Source organism: Amblyomma americanum, chromosome 11 (assembly GCF_052857255.1).
Source record: "Amblyomma americanum isolate KBUSLIRL-KWMA chromosome 11, ASM5285725v1, whole genome shotgun sequence".
Taxonomy (NCBI): domain Eukaryota; kingdom Metazoa; phylum Arthropoda; class Arachnida; order Ixodida; family Ixodidae; genus Amblyomma; species Amblyomma americanum.
Genome location: NC_135507.1, coordinates 27,130,362 through 27,149,121, shown reverse-complemented (window position 1 = coordinate 27,149,121; position 18,760 = coordinate 27,130,362). Strand labels below are relative to the sequence as shown.

The following is an 18,760-nucleotide window of genomic DNA, read 5'->3' as shown; positions in this document are numbered from 1 at the left end:
TGCTCACGCATGAGCGAGAATATAGGCCCTTAATGCAACTACGGCGACATTAGCAGGTGTAAAAAGTTGTAGATGCAATTGCCGCTTGCGTCTTTCAGTAATCGACGTTGAGGGGAGCCGAAAGGCACATGTGAGAAGGCCAGGCCGCATGTTTGCTGCCACCGACATTATGTCTATTCTCCGTGCAGGGCCTCATCCTCGCCCTCACCGGTGTGGCGCTGCTGGACCTAGTGGAGATCTACGGCTCTGACATTTCGAGCGTGTCGCACCTGATCACGACGCGATGTGTCGGTGGCCTGCTGGGCTCCCTGGTCGGTGCGTGACTTTTCACGATTGAAACTGTTCTAATGAGTCTCACATGAGCGTCGCCTGTAAGGGATGTTCGAGTGGAAGTGAAGAGGCTCTTTTGTTCTACCCTTTTTATGGGCTCTCTTAAAATAATATAAGAAATATAAATGAGAGAGAGAGAGTGGGACCCTAGAAAAGTACAGCTTTCGCGGCCTTAACGCAAGTTTAAGACAAGCGAAGCGGAGATAAGCGTAAAAGTTTTTAAACAGTGTCTTGGAAAAGGAAAACAAAACAAGAGACGAGGCCACAGTGAAAATTGCCAAGTCGCCGTTCAAGGATACAAATAAAAAGTATAAAAACACGAAAACAACAGTGTGGACAGAAAACTCCAGGCAAAGTAATGGCGAAACAGTGGAGGGTCTCCGGAAATTATTCCGGAGCCCTCCACTACGGCACCTTTTTCTTCCTTTCTTCTTTCACTCCCTCCTTTATCCCTTCCCTTACGGCGCGGTTAAGGTGTCCGCCGATATATATATTCGACAGATACTGCGCCATTTCCTTTCCCCAGAAAGCAATTGTTATTATTATTCTTTATGACCTCCCCCTCCCCAGCCATCAGCATTTTCGCCAAGGGTGGTCCGCGGGCAACTCCGACGGCCGTACACATATTTACGAAAGACGCTTTTAGTAAATCGCGTTGAGCGATATGCTACAAATAAAGGACAGGGTATTTGTCCGTAGTAACTAAAGCTGTCATCCGTGCAATACCATCTAGTCCATTGATTCTGAACAATCGCAAAGTTGAGTCTAAAATCGACGTAACCGGTGTTTGGCATTCGGAGCCATGCTTGTTTGGTACCGAAGCAGACAGGTCAATGTTACTGCTTCCTAGCAAGAAGACCCCGTTTATCTAGTCTTCTACAGCACTTGTTCGCTTCCAGCAGTGCAAATGTCTCTCACATGTGATCCATTACTAAGCCAAAATGCTTAATGACACTCTTACCTTCCCCTACGAAACAGCACGATATCACACTGCATCCGACAGACTCCTGGAGGCCTGACAAAGTGCATATACGACACAAAACAGTCTTACCAGGCCTTCTCTATAGCCTTCAAGGCGCTCCGCTTCCTCTTTTGCAAGCAATGATAATAATAATAATAATAATGGTTTTTGGGGTAAGGAAATGGCGCAGTATCTGTCTCACATATCGTTGGACACCTGAACCGCGCCGTAAGGGAAGGGATAAAGGAGGGAGTGAAAGAAGAAAGGAAGAGAGAGGTACCGTAGTGGAGGGCTCCGGAATAGTTTCGACCACCTGGGGATCTTTAACGTGCACTGACATCGCACAGCATACGGGCGCCTTGGCGTTTTGCCTCAATAAAAACGCAGCCGCCGCGGTCGGGTTCAAACCACCCGGGAACTCCGGATCCAGTAGCCGAGCTCCCTAACCACTGAGCCATCACGGCGGATGCAAGCACGCCCCCACCAAATACGCTTTACCCCAGGGGCAGTTGTGCAATCGTCTATTACACTGAGTATTTCTATGGCCTCATTTAGCGGAGCGTATCACGCACAATACGGAAGCCAAACTACTGATTCTTGACCTGTGGCACGCCCGTCTCAAGGGTCCTCCGGTTTGTGCCAAGACCGCGAATTGGACCTGCGTTGATAGAATAAAGCATTTCTATCTTTCTCTCTCCCCATAATTGTTGCACTGGACGTGCCATGCTTTTCCCCGATGCAGGAGGCAAGCTGTACGACGCGTACAATGTGCAGGCCATGACCATCCTGATGATGGCGATCGCCTGCGTGGCTGTGCTCATGATCCCACTGAGCGGGAGCCTACCACTCGCCCACGCCGTGATCTTCTTCGGAGGAATCAGCTCGGGTGCATTTGACACAGGTGAGCCCCTCTTCTTGGCATACGGATTCACGCGGTCCCTCGTCTGACAGTCGTCTGTCGGGTCGACCTCTTGAAACACGTGGTCGCGAGGCCGCAGGGACCTCTTCTGAGCGCTAGAAAGAGGTCCGATTACCTCTGCATGTCAAAAACTTACTAGTCTAAATAAAAGCTTCATTGTTGTCCAGAGACCCAAAGCGCGGTGAGTTATGAACTACGTACTATATCCCAAACCTACCGATTAAAACACTGTCTTGACTGCGAGTAATTTATTACGAATAGAAGGCTAGGCTGAGCAATGAATCACTAGTAACGAACTATTATTCGGACCCCTACCCCGGCGACCGCGTTTCGGTGAAGGCGACACGAAAAAGGCGCCCGTGTGCTGTGCGATGCCAATGCCCGTTAAAGATCCCCAGGGGGTGGAAATTTTTCCGGAGCCCTCCGCTACAGCACCTCTTTCTTCCTTTCTTTCACTCCCACCTTCCTCTTACGGCGCGGTTCGGGTGTTCTCCGAGCTATGTGAGACAGTTACTGCGCCATTTCCTTTCCTCAAACCAATTTTCATTCTCATCCTCAGTGGATCGTTTAAATGCGTTAGCAGCCAAACGTTCGCTATAGTCGAAGTTGACACAATAAAGTTTTCTTTATATCCGAAGTCAATACACTACGTTCATTACATCTGAGGTACAGACACAATAGTTGTTATATCCAAGGTGGCAGAGGTTTGTTACATCTCACGTAACACATGAAAGTTCTTTATCTCCGAGGTTAACACACTTAAGTTTCTTGTATTCGAGGTCGTAGCCCGGTATCAGGTGGGCCACCTGCCACTGGCAACTGACACATGCCGGTCTCCATTTGCCCTTGCACGAACCCTTCGAGTGCTAACGCATTAATAACCTGTTGGTATGAATACCACTACTAACCATGACCAGTTTCCGATGCAGGGTCAGGGAGGTAACTAGTGCCGACGTCATATTTGCATACAGAGCTAGTGGGTGCGTGCGCTGTATTTTTCAGCCATTTCGACGTCTTCACTTCTCACATAAAACGTAAAAATTGTAGACGCTTGATACTCTAACTATAAAGGGAACCCTCATTGAAAATTTTGAAATTTAGGGCAGGTCAATTGTATGGAGAGCGCATTATTTGTTATAAAGTTAAGTAACATTTCTTTTTGCTGCAGTTTAGGCGGGAGCACGGTTTTTGAACACTATTTCTGCAGCCATGATGCTTTCGCAAAATGGAAAGATTCGAGAAATCAGTTTTTTCACGTGTCCGAAGTTGATAATGGTTCATGACACCTAGACTGTAGGCACAATTGCTAAGAATCTCTCTTCATGGCGGTTGCGCACGATATTTTATTCATGCACTGTTCTATTTGTCCAGCATATAAATTCATTTCGGCACCTTTAGAGTACTGCGTTTATTTGAATTGTCAAGATAAACATTCCAAAGTGACAAATGGGCTATGATCGAGAGACGCTGAAGTAGAGGACTCCGGGTTAATCTAAACCACCTGGGTTTTCTAACGTGGTTTCGGTGCAACTTTTAGCCCTGCGATTGCAAACTACAGTCTGGGAAAATATATACTTTCATTTCACGTACCTAAATTTGTTCCTGTGCTTCCTTCGGCATCCACATTTGTTGAGGTTGTTTCGCGAAATTCGCATTTTCGAAGGCTTAGAGCTTGAGGATGGTTGCATAATTTCGGTATTCAGCGTCGTCAGAAATGCAGCTCCGGTGAGCACTCGCTTAAATCCTACCCCGATGCATCCTGTGAAAAAAAGTTCAAAGTACCTTAAGCTTTGAGAGAATTTCAGTGAGCACTTAGGAAACTTCAGGGTACACGGAAGAGGCTTCCGGTTGGCTATCATGCTCGAGGAGGGGGGCGGGGGTAAAAGGGGAAAGAGAAAAGAGGGGCGAGCTAATGATGAAGGTATTCAATTAAGAATTTGCATGCAGGAAATTAATAGCCTTAGGGCAGAGATGTAAGCCTCAGGTGGCGAAACACTGCACGGTGTGCCTTCTGGCCTGACCATCGCGGAGGACATCATACGTGACTGTATTGGCCCTCCGTCAGCAGGCGAGGGTCAAGGTGGTGTACTGCACAACACAGCGGCTGTCTATTAGCGCTGAATGCAGGGCATTTACAGAAACATTTAGCGCGCGATAAGTCCTGTAAAGTATTTCAACCAGCACAATCACGCCCTTCTTTTCCTTTGCAGGAGCAAACGTATGGATCATCAGGATGTGGCCCGAGAACAGCAACCCCGCGTTGCAGGTCTTCCACCTGGCCTTCGGCGTCGGCTGTGTGGTGGCGCCACTCATCGCCGAACCCTTCCTCTCCACCGGTGTCGTCCGGGAGGTACTAAACCAGACAGACAACCTAACCGCGTACCTGACGTCCAACGACTCCAGCTACAGCCCCTTACATCTAGTACTTAACGAAACTGGCACCAACGAGCATGCGGTAGGCGAAAGCAGGGTCTACTACTCATTCGGCATCGTCAGTGCCTTCCACTTACTCCTGGTAATTGCCATGGTCGCGCTGTACTTGGTCGACAGCTCCGACGTCAAGCCATCCCACGGCGGTGAAGGCGAGGCGTCGAAGGCTGAAGACGTGTTCTTCAGCCGCGTCCTGCTCGCCCTTCTGAGCACCTACACGTGCGTGTACGTGGCCCTGGAGTGCACCACGTCTCAGATGCTGACCGCGTACGCCGTCAAAAGCGACCTGCACTTCACCAAGTCGATAGCAGCGCGCCTGGCGGCCGTCTACTTCTTCTGCTTCGCGGCCAGCCGCCTGGTCGCCGCACTAGTCACCATTAAGATGTCGCCGTTCCAGATGCTCGTTCTGTCCCATGTGATTCTTGTAGTTGCGGCCACCGTGCTCCTAGTGTGGGGCTCGAGCAGCGCCCCCGTGCTTTGGGCGTGCAGCGCACTCATGGGAATCGGCCAGGCGCCTGTTTACGCGGCAGTGGTCGCCTGGGCAGTTTCCTATATCAACTTCACTAATATGATGATGTCCATCGTCATCCTTCTGGTGGGCATCGGCGCGCTTTCGCCACCGCTATTTGTGGGCCAGTTTTTGGACCACAACCCGAACCTGTTCCTTTATGTGTGCTTCGCGTCAACTTTGCTGTGCGTTGCTTTTTTTGTCGCTATGTACTTCTACGTAAGGAAGAGGCCACTGCTAAACGTCGAGAGGGAAAGTGTCAACTTATGAGAAGCCCCTTGAAAGGCTATCAGTTTTGCTGTTCCTAGCATATCCCGAGTCCCGGTGCCACTGTCCTGAACTGCGGAATGGCACCACCAGGTGTAATTTTAACAAGGGGCTACTGCACAAGTGTCGGGCCTTGCACGACAAACTAGCCCGAGAAATGATTGGCCTCCTGGGACATACGGCCCTATAGCCACGTTAGCGGAATTCATCCAAATGTAATCCTGCGAAGATATACTTGAAAGACCAATGAGACATGACAAAACAAGGTAGAAGGCTACAGATACGGGATTACCACGGTACTACAAGTGTCCCTTTTTACTATCAAACTCGAACGCCCCTAGGACCTTACCACACCAGTGTCCAGAGAAGAAAGGTAATAAACAACATCATACAAGAATACCATTGCTGAAAGCACATTGGACGCCGCGAAGGACATACGTCAAGTATTCACTGACTGCGTCCTCTCAGACTGGAAGTGCCGCAATCATGTTTGCATCAAAGATGTGCATGAGGAAACATAAGTTTCCGCCAGTACAGAACAGATCGACAACACCACACCCTAACTGCTTTGCATAGCGCAGCCTTTAGCTGATATAACAACCGAATTCCAAAAAGATATCACGATACAACCTGACGGCGAGCAGAAAAACACTCTGCACCGCGTCAGATGAGGCGCTTCGAGCCATAATTGAACGACCCACCCACGCGCAAATACCAGCCTGGGCACTATCAGAACCATCCACCAGACTCAGCACCTAAGCATCTTCATCAAATGGTGCCCCGGTGATTAAGGAGTTCCGGGTACGCGCGTACCCAGTAACCATCAGAGCTGTATCTGCCAACCCGAATGAGCCTGGCAGAGTAGTACCGCAGCAAATCGGGCTCTAAGTTCATGACGTGCACACTGTGCGTAAGCAGCGCACAGCAGATCGCTAGACGGCCTTGCGAGAACGGATACCCAAAATTAACGCCCGTATTGCTTCCAAACTGGGAAGAGCAGCAGAGGTCTTCTTGAACAAGGCCAGAGCGCGAAAAGTGATCACCGAGGATGTCATCCTCCGTAGGGAGTGATACGGCAAGGCACTCAATACCCCAAAGACCAAAAAACCTCCGGCACTTCACTGGCTCCCTGCTCACGCTGCAGACAGGCCACCTCAAACATCGTACACATATTGTGGCAGTGCCCACAATGGAATGCTCAACGGAACCACCAGAAGGCGCCACACGTGCGATCCTACGAGGAGTGGATGTGTCCCATCCAGTAGTACCCAAGCAACACCCTCACTAGCATGTGGTGGTTCACCTTGGATAGCGAGCTCCACCTGGCTACCTGAGCGACCCGAGATCAGATGCTGCGAACGCCGCCACCTTACAAAACCGAACACCCCTCTCCTCCACACCCAATGGCATCGCCCCCCCCCCTTTCTGAATAAATTAATTTTCACTCATTTGCAAAATTGTGCATGTATTCCATTGGAGCACAAAACGAAGACAGCCGACGACAAACCTGCAAGCTGCTTTGCATTTGTAAGCGAGCTTTGCAGGTTTGTAGGTTCGACAGTGCATGTTTGCACGCCAATACACAGTGGAAAAGACACGAAATTGTGAAATATGGTAACGCACTCGGTTTTTCCTCTTCAGTGCCAAACCAGTGGGTAGAAAAACTTCGTATGAGGTAACAGTGCCGAGTTGCGCTGTAACCTTGCTCGGCGGTATAGGTTGTTGGACAGAAGAGGAACGAGTACAACTGATGGTACGCGCTGAGAGACACGTTCACTGCTGTCTGGACATGAGATATAAAAACTGCGAGCACGGGAAGATAAGAGCCAGTAAACCACGATTAGCTTATCACATCGGCGCGAAATTTAATAGCGTATGGTATACACGTGACATGCATTTGCGTTACTCTATAACCGAACTACATTTTTGCAGCCGGAACTCCAGCAAATACATTCTTAAAAGCGCCCGATGCTGGCTTTCATGGAGACTCATGCCCGAACGCCTTAATTGTTTGATTGATCGGTTGATTGATTGATTTGTCTATTTTTATTTATTTATCTATTGGTTGGTTCGCTGGCTGGGTGGGTGGCTGGCTGGCTGGCTTGTCGGTTGGTTGGTTGGTTGGTTGGCTGGCTGGTTGGTTGGTTGGTTGGTTGGTTGGTAGGTTGGTTGGTTGGTTGGTTGGTTGGTTGGTAGGTTGGTTGGTTGGTTGGTTGGGTGGGTGGGTGGGTGGGTGAGTGGGTGAGTTGTGTTGGTGGGTGGGTTGTTTGGTTGGTTGCTTGGTCGTTGGGTTCTTTGGTCGTTGATTGGTTGGTGGGTTGTTTGGTTTGTTGGGTTGGTTGGTGGGTGGGTTGTTTGGTCGTTGGTTGGCTTGTTGGGTTGGTTGGTGGGTTGTTTGGTCGTTGGTTGGTTGGTTGGTTGGTTGGTTGGTTGGTTGGTTGGTTGGTTGGTTGGTTGGTTGGTTGGTTGGTTGGTTGGTTGGTTGGTTGGTTGGTTGGTTGGTGGGTGGGTGGGTGGGTGGGTGGGTGGGTTGTTTGGTTGGTTGGTGGGTTGGTTGGTTGGCACTGCGATCTTTCTATAAGACAGCTAGATCCGGTGATGGCCTTTTCTGTTCCTCGCGGAATACCACGCCATATTGCATGCATAATCCATAGATTACGTTTAAACGTCCCCTTCACGCGCAAGTACTTGCACTTAATTGGACAAGCGTACTCCCCGGACTGTACCACATGTGGCTTGGTAGAGACTGTAGAGGATGTTTTAGTGGTGTGCCCAGCATATGCACGAGAAAGACTCATGCTAGCATCTACTTTCAAGTCTCTTGACACCAGGCCTCTCTCGGGGGATTTGATCCTCAGCGCTTGGCCAGATAGTTCGAAAACTCTACAGGCAACGCGAGCGCTCTCACGCTTTTTAAGCGATACGGGCCTTGATTCCCGTTTTTGATGTTAGAAAGTGTGACTTGTCTTTTTTGTCTTTTTTCATCTGCCTCCTCCCATCGTCATGATCTCCCATCATGACCATCTTCTTTCTCCTCTCCCCGTTCCCCAGTGCAGAGTAGCAGGCCAGATATTCATTTTTCCGGCCAACCTTACTGCCTTTCCCGTCAATAAACTCTCTCTCTCTCGGCAGATTGTGACATATGACGTCATCGTCTTTTAAGATTGAAATAACGTAGCCGTTACTCCTAAACACGTTGAAACGTCTTTGGGAGTAAAGGGGTCTTACTGCGTGTGCTTTTATACTTGTTTTCTTTTTAGTAACCGTCAAACGCTCTAATAAGCAGCCTTGCATGTGAGCGCATGACAGGTTTAGAGATATCAGAGGACTCCGCCCCAAAACTACACCAACGTCACTCTTCACCTTGGAAAAATTTTCCGGTACAGCTGCATCAGTCAGAAGATACAAGCTGAGCTGCCTTTCAATCTTCCCTATAGGCTTTTCAATTTCAGCCGCCATCGTGCCGTCAATTTTTGCCACGTTACGGGCCCCTTCGATAAGGGTAGTTATAGGAGCGACGTCCGGCGTCCAGCAGCGAAAGATAAATCCAGCCTTCTGTATAAGCCTTCTCATTCATGGAGCTCAGCCTTAATCTCAGAGTTGCAGATAAGAAAACCCAGTGAGTTGCCACTTCTCTGAACCCGCTCTGCGATACAGCGTTGACTGCGCCCTTCGTTCAGGCCTATGAAGGAGGAGCAATTGCTGCTCTGCAACTATAGGAGGTAAAGAGTTATAAATGTCTCGCTGCGACTGGACTCTCCAGCAGCGTAGTAAGGGAAGAGATGGCTTAGGAGGCCGCTAACTCCAATTCGAGTTTGTTTAGTAATAATCACGTATGACTATATGACGCAGGCTTATGACTTCACAGTGCCAGAGGCTTTGCAGGAAAATAAAGCTTCCGAACTGGCAGCTTGACAAAATGCCGTCGGTCGGACATCAGGAGTTTGCCTTATTCTTTGAGAAGCCTCCGGCGTGGCTCATTTTATTTATTTATTCATACAGAATACCCCTAAAGGCCCTCGAGAGGGTATTACATAGAGGGGGGGGGGGCACAAGCAAATGAACAGAATAAAACAAAACCACAAATATAAAACAACAAAAGCAAAAATAAGACCCTTCGCATGACATAAGTAAGCAAAAGAATCAAAAGAATGGCAGCGCGGCAAAGAACGAAGATTACTGCAGTATTAAAATTATACAAACAGAACACTAATGCAATGAATCATTTAATAACATACCCTGCAATAACATACCCTGTAAAGGAAGCCATGAAAAAATAACAATGAATGCGAAGAGTTAAGCAGTAGTTATTGAAGATATAAGATTAAAATATTTATCAGGATCAGTGGTGGTTGCGATATGTGAAGGCAGAGTGTTCCAGTCAGATATTGTGCGTGGTAAGAATGAATGCGCATAGTTAAATGTTCTGCACGTGAAACGCCTAACTTTAAAGGGATGATCGCGGCGGTTAAAAATCGAAGGAGGCAAATAAAAAAAGTCGTTATGAAGTGATGGATGATGATAAAGTTCATGAAAAAGTGATAGTCGTGCAATTTTGCGGCGGAGACATAAATCCTGGAGACCTGCGCGTTTCTTTAAGGCTGTGATGCTGGTGTTACGTGAATAATCGGAGTAAATAAAACGAACGGCGCGGTTCTGCAATGATTCAATGTTATTTATTAGGTAAGATTGGTAAGGGTCCCAAATAGCCGAGGCATAATCGATTTTAGGTCGAATTAGAGTGGTATAGGCATGGGCACGGAGGTGAGGAGGAGCATGCTTTAGGTAATGTTTTAAGAGACCTAATGACCGATTAGCAGATGCAAGCATAAGGTTAATATGGTGGTTCCATGCTAAGTCTGAATGACAGAACACTGCCTGCGACATGCGGCGATCGCGGGTTAGAATCCGACTGCCGACAAGTGGCATTGTGACAGTTTATTGCTCTACCTTCGCCTATCTAATATGGTTATCCAATTAATATCCTTCCCAAATGAATGCAATCTCATTAAAAAAGTAACCAGAACCTTTGTTGTAACGTGCATTTCAGCGACAGCTAGGGTGGTGCGGAACTTCGGTACCATTTAGAGCGTTTACAAACTTTTGTTCGGGGTGTGGGATGTCGAATGGTTATGCTACTGAGCTGCACTTACATGAGTTCCACGGACAAGCTCTAGACAACGCCTTTTTGCTCAGTATTGGAGTATCAGGCTGTGGTGACCTGGTCATGGAATGTGGAGGTATAGTGTGGAGAGCAGATCTTGAACTGTCTGGTAGACGCTCGACCGTGCGTCAAGCGATCTGACGCACAGTCTCTTATCCATCCAGCCATATCCATGAATATAAGGCGGAAGTCGGGTGTGACGACTGAGTGAGTGAGTAAACGTTTATTGAAGAGGATGATGGCTGGAGTGGATGTGTGTGGGCCCTTAGTCCAGGGCTGCAGAGGCTTAATTCTACCGACCTTCTGACGACGAAAAGGAGCGATGTCGGAAGGAAGACTGCTGGAAGGAAGGATAAGCGAAATACGTGACGTCACGAGTGACGAAATTTTGTTCAACCAGTAAGCGTGGGTGACGTCGCTGTGTTCGACTAATCAGTGTTGCGCCTGTGATGTTAAACTGACGACGGTGCAGAAACAGGAAACACGGCGTTAACAGGTGACGCTGTAAAAGAAATTACCATTCCTTTATCCCTTCTATAAATTCAGTGATCGCGGCTTCTTTTGTATAAAGTTATCGCCTTGAAATGTAGAGGTAGGGAAACCTGGGGCCCGAGGTGTCGCAACTAACCAGAAATCCCGCGTGCTGCAGACGCCTGCAAAGTCGGCGAGTGCACCCCCCGATTTGAGCCTCTGGAAGTGAAGCCCTTATCTCCGCTCATTACGGTTAGCTTTTACGACCGCCGCCGATTAGAGCTCACCGACCGAGCCTCCTCAGTGGCCGAAGGCGCGTGTCTGAGCACAACGGCAACGTCGAGCGGTCGGCATGGGTCTGTTCACGAAGGAAAGGCTCCTGCGCCTCGCCTGCACCTTCAACCTGAACCTGGCCTGCGTGGGAATGGTGCGTCTTAGTGCGAGGATGTGATTGTGACCAGTGCGGTAGATTGAACAAACGCTGCGTGTGTCTTTGTTGAAGGTGCCGTTGAACTAGGGCGGCCCGAGACCAAGCTGTGCAGGTGATCGGTCCAATATTGGAAAGGGATGGTTTTACTCTTGTTCTTTGTAGGACCGGCCTTTTCCAATAACTTCCCAATATTGTGCCAACATGTCCAATATTGAAAGTGTATAATATCACTCTGGATTTTTGTAGGATTTGTACTTGCCAATATGTATCCAATATTGGGCCGATCAGCTAGAGGCACTCTGGCTTTTTGTAGGATTTGTACTTGCCAGTGTTTCCAATATTGGGCCGATCAGCTATGCTGCTGGGGAGTGTGCTGCCTGCTTTGATTTGGCAGAGTGGTGTTGTCTCTACCTTTTTGTGGGAGGACGGACTATAAAGAAGGCAGTGAGTGGTTATGACAGCTTACGCGTTAACGGGTTTATGAGAGGGCCGACTTTTCGGCTTACTAATCATAGCGCAAAAAAGTCACGGGCAAAAAAGGCAGGCGGGACAGGTTACTACAGTCGGACGCAACTCAGAAACCCAGCGGCAAATGTCCCTCTATCGATGTCCTCTAGACAATGGCGCCGACCCGTTGTCATGACGTAATTATCTTTTTGTTTGGCTCGTTGTTACCCTTTCTTTTTGCTGTGATTCCTTGTCTTTCAGGACCAGCAGAAATGCTACTGCGTCGTGGTTAATCACCTTGCACTTATGTTGATCGCAGTGGGCAGGCTAGCGCAAGAGGATAAACTAAGGATTCATCGGATGAACCACGACTTCATTAAAATCGGGCGACACCATTGGCTGGAGGACCTTCTATGAGAGGCATTTGCCACTGCGTTCTTGAGCTGTACTTGGCTGTATAGTGTTAGTGTATGTCCCGTCCGCCTTCCATCCGCAGGTCGAGTGATAACATGTAAACATATCCGGGCCATCTCATAGTGACCGCGTGACTGTGAGAAGCAGCAGTGTTGTCAACCACTTTTTAGCATCGTCGGTCACATCGACCCCACAGGATGGGCTTGGACGAAGCCCACCTTCTAATCATACCGCCGAACACACCATCCGATGCAGAGTAATGCCGACGATATGATACCATCTCCGCGCTTGAATCGGACCTTTCGTGTACAACTTGAAAGAAGAGTTGCTTGGCCTGCGATAACCAAGCTCAAAATTTCGTCACGGTGGAGGTTAAAGTCAGTTTGTATAATTGTTTTTTTTTGGGGGGGGGGGAGGAAATGGCGCAGTATCTGTCTCATATATCGTTGGACACCTGAACCGCGCCGTAAGGGAAGGGATGAAGGAGGGAGTGAAAGGAGAAAGGAAGAAATAGGTGCCATAGTGGAGGGCTCCGGCATAATTTCGACCACCTGGGGATCTTTAACGTGCACTAACATCGCACAGCACACGGGCGCCTTAGCGTTTTTTTGTTCGGGTTTCAGTTTGTATGGCTTTTTCTAAACAAGGATAATCCGAGTCGCGATCACTGCGCGTATTTTTTCATTGCTTCGCAGGGCCTATTCTTCTCAGTTACCGGGGTGGCGCTGCTGGACTTAGCCGAGGTGTACGGCACGGACGTCAGGAGCGTGGCCCAGCTGGTCACCACACGAGGCGTGGGTATCCTCGCGGGTGGCTTCATCGGTGAGTGCGAGCATGGCTGTTCAGTTGAACGCATCTGCTTGTTTCCGAGCTAAAGAATCAGATGGTCTCTGTCTGATCTGGCAAAGGCGTAAAGAATATAGGGCACCTCGTATGCATGCCACTGTCCAGTAAGAACATAAACATTTGTTTCCCTAGTTTCTGGAGCCAAATAAAGTGGGCGCCGTATGTCGACCATGATCACGCAAACAGACGCACAAGATAACACAGTGGCATTAATAGTTTCTCGTCGTTTACATTAGTATGAAAAAGGCAGCTTTCTCTATAAACTTGTTTGTAAAGCTGGAGCGGACTGAAGTAGTTTTCATTCTCCCAGCAGACTCTTTGACAGGGTGAGGGGGAGTTGCTTCCTTGTATTGTTCGGCATATGGACCTCACCACAGGGAAGCTAACAAACCCCTGAGAGGCAAAGTAACGGCTCCGCTGCCGAACATAGACGTCTAGAATGAGGTATATATGTCAATGCCGAAAAATATATGAGTACGACCATGACCTCAAGAGATTTTATATGCGTTTGCGTGTAATTCTTTCTTCACCCGATGGATCGGCAGTCACAGAAGTACTTTTATTTTCGAGTAAAACACGGATTCATCCGATGCTTGCACCCCAAGCTGATTATGATTGTTTTGTTCAAATCAAATCAAATCAGACTTTATTTTCTTTCCAACAAAGAAAGAGGAAGCTGAAGCAAAAGGCGTGTGACGCCTGACGAGGCCTCAGCTCCCTTGTACACTTTGGAGATCGCTAGAGCATAAAGCTGAAGGAACTGCACACAAAGCAGATGTATATAGTCTTAAATTTATTCTAGAGCAATCTTTTCAGTCAAATTTTGTTTATTTTAATCCTAAAAACTAGCCACTGGAGCCAAACTTCGCTCTTGAGATCACGAGATTAGAATCTCGTCATTCTGTTTCTCAATTCTGCAAAAATGCTTTCTGTTTGGTGCAGTAGTACTTTTAAATATACTTCGCTAAGGCAGGCAAGTCGAACAAATATGCAGTTTTATGCACTCCATATAGTGCCCATTTCGTACATGCCAAAATTATTTCAGTATTAATTACGCATACCATTAAAAAAGAGATAAATTCTCTTTCCAGTATGCTAGAACGTGTTATTTTAGCACCAATCCAGTGGAGGCCTGGAAGCTCAAGCGGCAGTCAGATTAGAAAGGCGACAAAGCAGTTGATGCGAAATGGTTGAGATGGCAGCAATTTCTCGAAAGACCGAGGTGAAGAGGATTGAGTACTTGAGTAGAGCAGCTCGAACTGGTCCAGAGGCAAGCTGCACAGCTTAACAGATTGTGCAAGCCAGCCCGTTTCATTCCACGTACCGCTATGTAAGAGAAAGAAAAACAATTTATTGAAACGGGACCAACAAAGCGCACAAAATGTATTGGCCACATAGCACCAGTGCTCGCTGATCCTCTTGTTGGTCCGACTCCAGCCAGGAAGATTGGGGGGGGGGGGGGGGGTAAGAATGAAGGGAATTTTTTTTCGAAAAGTGTTCCCCAAGGCATAGGTGGTGAAAATGGGAAGAGAAGTGAAAGGGAATGTAGGAGAAAGAAGCAGGGAAGGCCAGTTTAGCTCATATTGGCGCCAAGGTTGCCGGTGTAGCGATTGTCTATAGTCCACTCTTCGCAGTCGCATTCCAAGTTACACCGCGGGACCGCATCTGTGAGGAACTGATTTCGGTCAAAAGACAAGTCTGGGCATGTCCACAGCAAGTGCCGCACTTCACAAAGGTCCGGTTAAGCCTCACAGCAGGAACACTTAATTGTCAGTCGTAGCTGTCTGTCACGCCACCTACGATGTATGTATGCGTATAGGGGGAAGAATGATGTTTGGAGCGCTGCTGGACAACAAAAGACGTGTTCCGCCAAGCCTTTTCGTCAGTGACGCAATAAACGTGTGACATGCTGCGCCTTTCTGGTGCTCGGGTTCTGGTCGTTTTGCAGGAGGCCGCCTGTACGACCGGCTTCACACGCAGCTGCTGAGCATTGTCATGACGCTGCTGATGGCCGCTGGCGTGCTCCTGACGCCATCGTGTGGACGACTCGGTTACGCCCACAGCGCCTCCGTGTTGGCCGGTCTGGCCATGGGAGCCCTGGACACAGGTCGGCAACTATCACCGCGAGTGAGGTTGATTTGCCTCACAGTCTGATTGATTGATTGACTAACTTTCATTAACTTCGTTCATTAATTAACGACATATTGACTGACTGGCTGGCTGCGGGACTGAAAGATTGATTGACTGAGTTACCTACTGACGTGAAAATTGATTGGTTCATTCGTTCAGTATTTAACGATATACTGATTTAATGTTTTATTCTGTCACTGACTGAGTGAAATATTCGGCTATTGGTTGATTTATTTTGTGTGTATTTGGTGATGAAATTGGCCGGGCTTGTCTGCTGAAAAGGAAAAAGGAAGAGGGCCAGCTTTCCATAAGACACCTGTGTGCAAATATTAAGGTTCTTCAAAATATACGCACCATATTTGGATAAGTATTGGCAGCATGAATGCCGTATGATGCCCTTCGCATACCTACTGATGTACCGTGGCACTGCGCAGCACAGCCTTACGAAGAAATTAGCCGTTATAACGGCAAAAATGACCAGATCGTACCGATAGCACCCTGTTTGTGGACAATTTCTGGTGAAACTCAAGAATAGGCATAGAGCATGTTTTTAATAGACGACACTATAATGTTACTTTAACAATTTACGGACAGGTCCTTTGCATCGAAGAGGAAGGTATGGTTTGTTTTTCAGTAAGAACACCGGAGTAAAATCTTCAAATTTCCTCGTGTGTAAAGACTGTAGTAATGCAGTAAAATTATATTGATCGGGTGTTATTCCTTGTCTCAGCAAAACAACCGCCTTTTATCGGTTAGCTAAGCAAAGCAGTCATAACGTGTACAACGTTTTTCGATAAAAGTTTTGAATATTAAGAAATTGTGAGGTACTTCTATGGAAATATTGAAATTAATTGTCTATTCATTCTACCGATGCATAGCAAAATTTCTCTTTTAAAGTTTTTCTATCGCTCGCAAGGAACAGTTAAGAGAGCCTGAGAAAACCAATGGGGAAAGTTTTTGAAGCTTGCAAAACTCCTAATAGCAAAAAAAATGCAAGCCTGTCGATGGGAGATCTGTGGATATATTGATTGTTGTAGTTAAATCTTGCAATGTATGACAAAATTGCGCTCATAACCTCTTTTCCGTTCAAAAATGTTTTTTATCCAGAATGTTGCGTATGAATAGTAGCAAATGAGGGAGCTCCGTCGCGCTTAAGCTCACGACCCTCGCAGGCGCCAACGTGTGGCTGATCAACCTGTGGCCAACCGGGTGCGGCCCGGCCCTGCAGGCCTACCACCTCGCCTTCGGCATCGGCGCCTTCATCGCCCCTTTCGTAACCGAACCTTTCCTGTCCGTCAACGTGTCGGCGGCCGCCAACGTCACGGCGACCTCGGCGAACATCACCAGCCCCTGGGCCCAGATCAGCGGCATGGTGCTGGGGGAGGAGTTGGAGGTAGCGATCAGCGAGATGAGGGAACCGCGTCTCTCGTGGGCTTTCGGCATCGTCTCAGGATTCATCTTCCTAGTGGCCATTCTCATGTTCATCGTGTACCTCCTGGACAGGTCCGACTACAAACCATCGCCTGCCCCAAGCAACCAAAGCCAGAACTGTCGTGTCAACCGCTTCGCCTACACTCTCTTGGCCCTTCTCGGGTGCTACATCATGGTCTATCTGGGCCTGGAGTGCTCGTTCGGTCAGATGCTGCCGACGTTCGCGGTCGAAAGCGACCTTCAGATGACCAAGTCTGAAGCGGCCTACCTGACGTCGCTTTTTTTCTTGACCTTCACGGTGGCCAGGATCGGCTCAATCTTCTGGTCAGCTGTGGCCAGTCCTTCCTGCATCTTGCTCACCTGCCAGGTGCTCCTGGTGATCACTTTCGCGCTGCTCCCCATCTTCGGTGCTTCGTCGGCCACGTGGCTTTGGGCTCTGTCGGGCGTCGCGGGTGTCGGGCTCGCAGCCGTCTTCGCAGCTGCCGTATCCTACGCCGTCCAGTTCTTGGTCATCACCAACACCATGATGTCGGTGGTGACGGTGTCCGCGTCCTTAGGGACCATGGTGCCGCCTGTCCTGGTGGGTATGTTCATCGAGCAAGACGCTATGGTCCTTGCGTACGTCTGTATTGCAGCTGCGCTGTTAATGAACGTGCTCTTCTTAGCGATGCACCTGTGCGCCAGAGGAAGACCACGGCTCATGACAGACACCACCGTGGAGGATTCCGCGTGCGCGAACAGTGGTGAGCCTCAGCACGGGCTTCATGAAAAATTCTGACAACAGACCGGTGATCAGTGATACAGCCTAGAACTGCCACAAACGACTCAAATAGTGAGGTAGCACTGGCGGCCTCAGCTGACTGACTAGATCTACGCTGTCATGGTGTAGAAAGTATACGTGAAGAAAAAAAAAGTCGCTCTGTTAGTTTATCGCGTATTTGACCGAGCTTGATTGCTGTCTCTATCGCGGTCTGCTTTACGTTTTCAATGTCATCACTCTTTATGTGCTGCACTGTATCTACAGACAAACGAGCGCAGTTCTGTACGTTTCATGGTGTTATTCAGCGCCACCTATCATAAAGAAACTCTCTGGGATAGCGCAAAGTTAAAAAAGGTGCAGTTAACTACAGCTTCCCTTCGTACAAGAAATAACCAGTTTAATGAGAGATACTTGTTGACTTCCATTTCTTCAATCAGAGCCTCTTGTATTTTTTAAAAAAGAGGAGGCGCTGCTTCGGTGTTTAAGCACAGTGGAGAGAATCGCTCACAGGAACTCGGCAAAAGCGAACGTTATCAATATAAGAGGCTACGATTGAGTATACATACCAGCAACGTATGTTATGGTCTTGATAAGAAGGCTGCATGATCGTCGCATTGATGGTCGCTTTTGGGTGACGCTGATACATTCTTGCTTGTATTGGTTAGAAAATTATGCCACGTGTGCGTGTTCCTATGCAAGAGAAGCGGGTCGAGCCAGGCGTCTGGCTGAGCAAAATTATACCGACCAGAAAAATGCGCATTTTCATCAACTCGATCCAAGCATTCAAGCAGGAGGGGATCGCAGTACTGGAGTAGCTTTTGCAGAACTTTTATAGAACTTTATAGCTTTTATAGAACTGGTTTCTGTTTTCATCACTAGCATACTATGTGTTCCCATATTTCTATATGTGGATATATGTTCCGGTGACCCCATTTTCTTTGCTTTTTTCTTTTTTGCGATGGTCAAGCCGGAACCACATCGTACCGAGCCGTCGCAGTTGCATAACTTCCGGAGGATAACGTCTGTCTATTATGGTCGACAGAGTGCCTTTCTGCGCTCACAGTGTCCGCGTTTGTGAACCGTATGTGACTGAATGTTTCAAATGAAACACAGCCCATGCGTCACAAGAGCGGCATCTAAGACGTTGTCTGTTTTAAGCTCCTCATTAAAGCCGTTGTCTTTAGTCTTAGTTTTTCTTTTCAGTGATAGTTGCACTAAAGATGTTTCTCGCTCTCATTGGCGGCCGAAACGG

The 18,760-nt window shown here is 48.1% G+C and overlaps 1 protein-coding gene across 3 annotated transcripts in view; it reads left to right on the top strand.

Annotated features, from left to right (window-relative positions):
- Positions 1–17,914, top strand: part of LOC144109952 (sodium-dependent glucose transporter 1B-like) — a 41,661-nt gene extending 23,747 nt beyond the window's left edge. For 2 of the 3 annotated variants that reach the window (XM_077642734.1, XM_077642733.1), the window contains 6 exons: positions 189–315; positions 2,034–2,192; positions 4,421–4,665; positions 13,037–13,163; positions 15,136–15,294; positions 16,490–17,914. In XM_077642734.1, coding sequence (XP_077498860.1) covers positions 189–315; positions 2,034–2,192; positions 4,421–4,665; positions 13,037–13,163; positions 15,136–15,294; positions 16,490–17,526 — 1,854 coding nt within the window. In that variant the 3' untranslated portion in view covers positions 17,527–17,914. The remainder of the gene's footprint in view (positions 1–188; positions 316–2,033; positions 2,193–4,420; positions 4,666–13,036; positions 13,164–15,135; positions 15,295–16,489) is intronic. The other variant, XM_077642735.1, reaches the window with a different exon arrangement.
- The last annotated feature ends 846 nt before the right edge of the window (positions 17,915–18,760 follow it).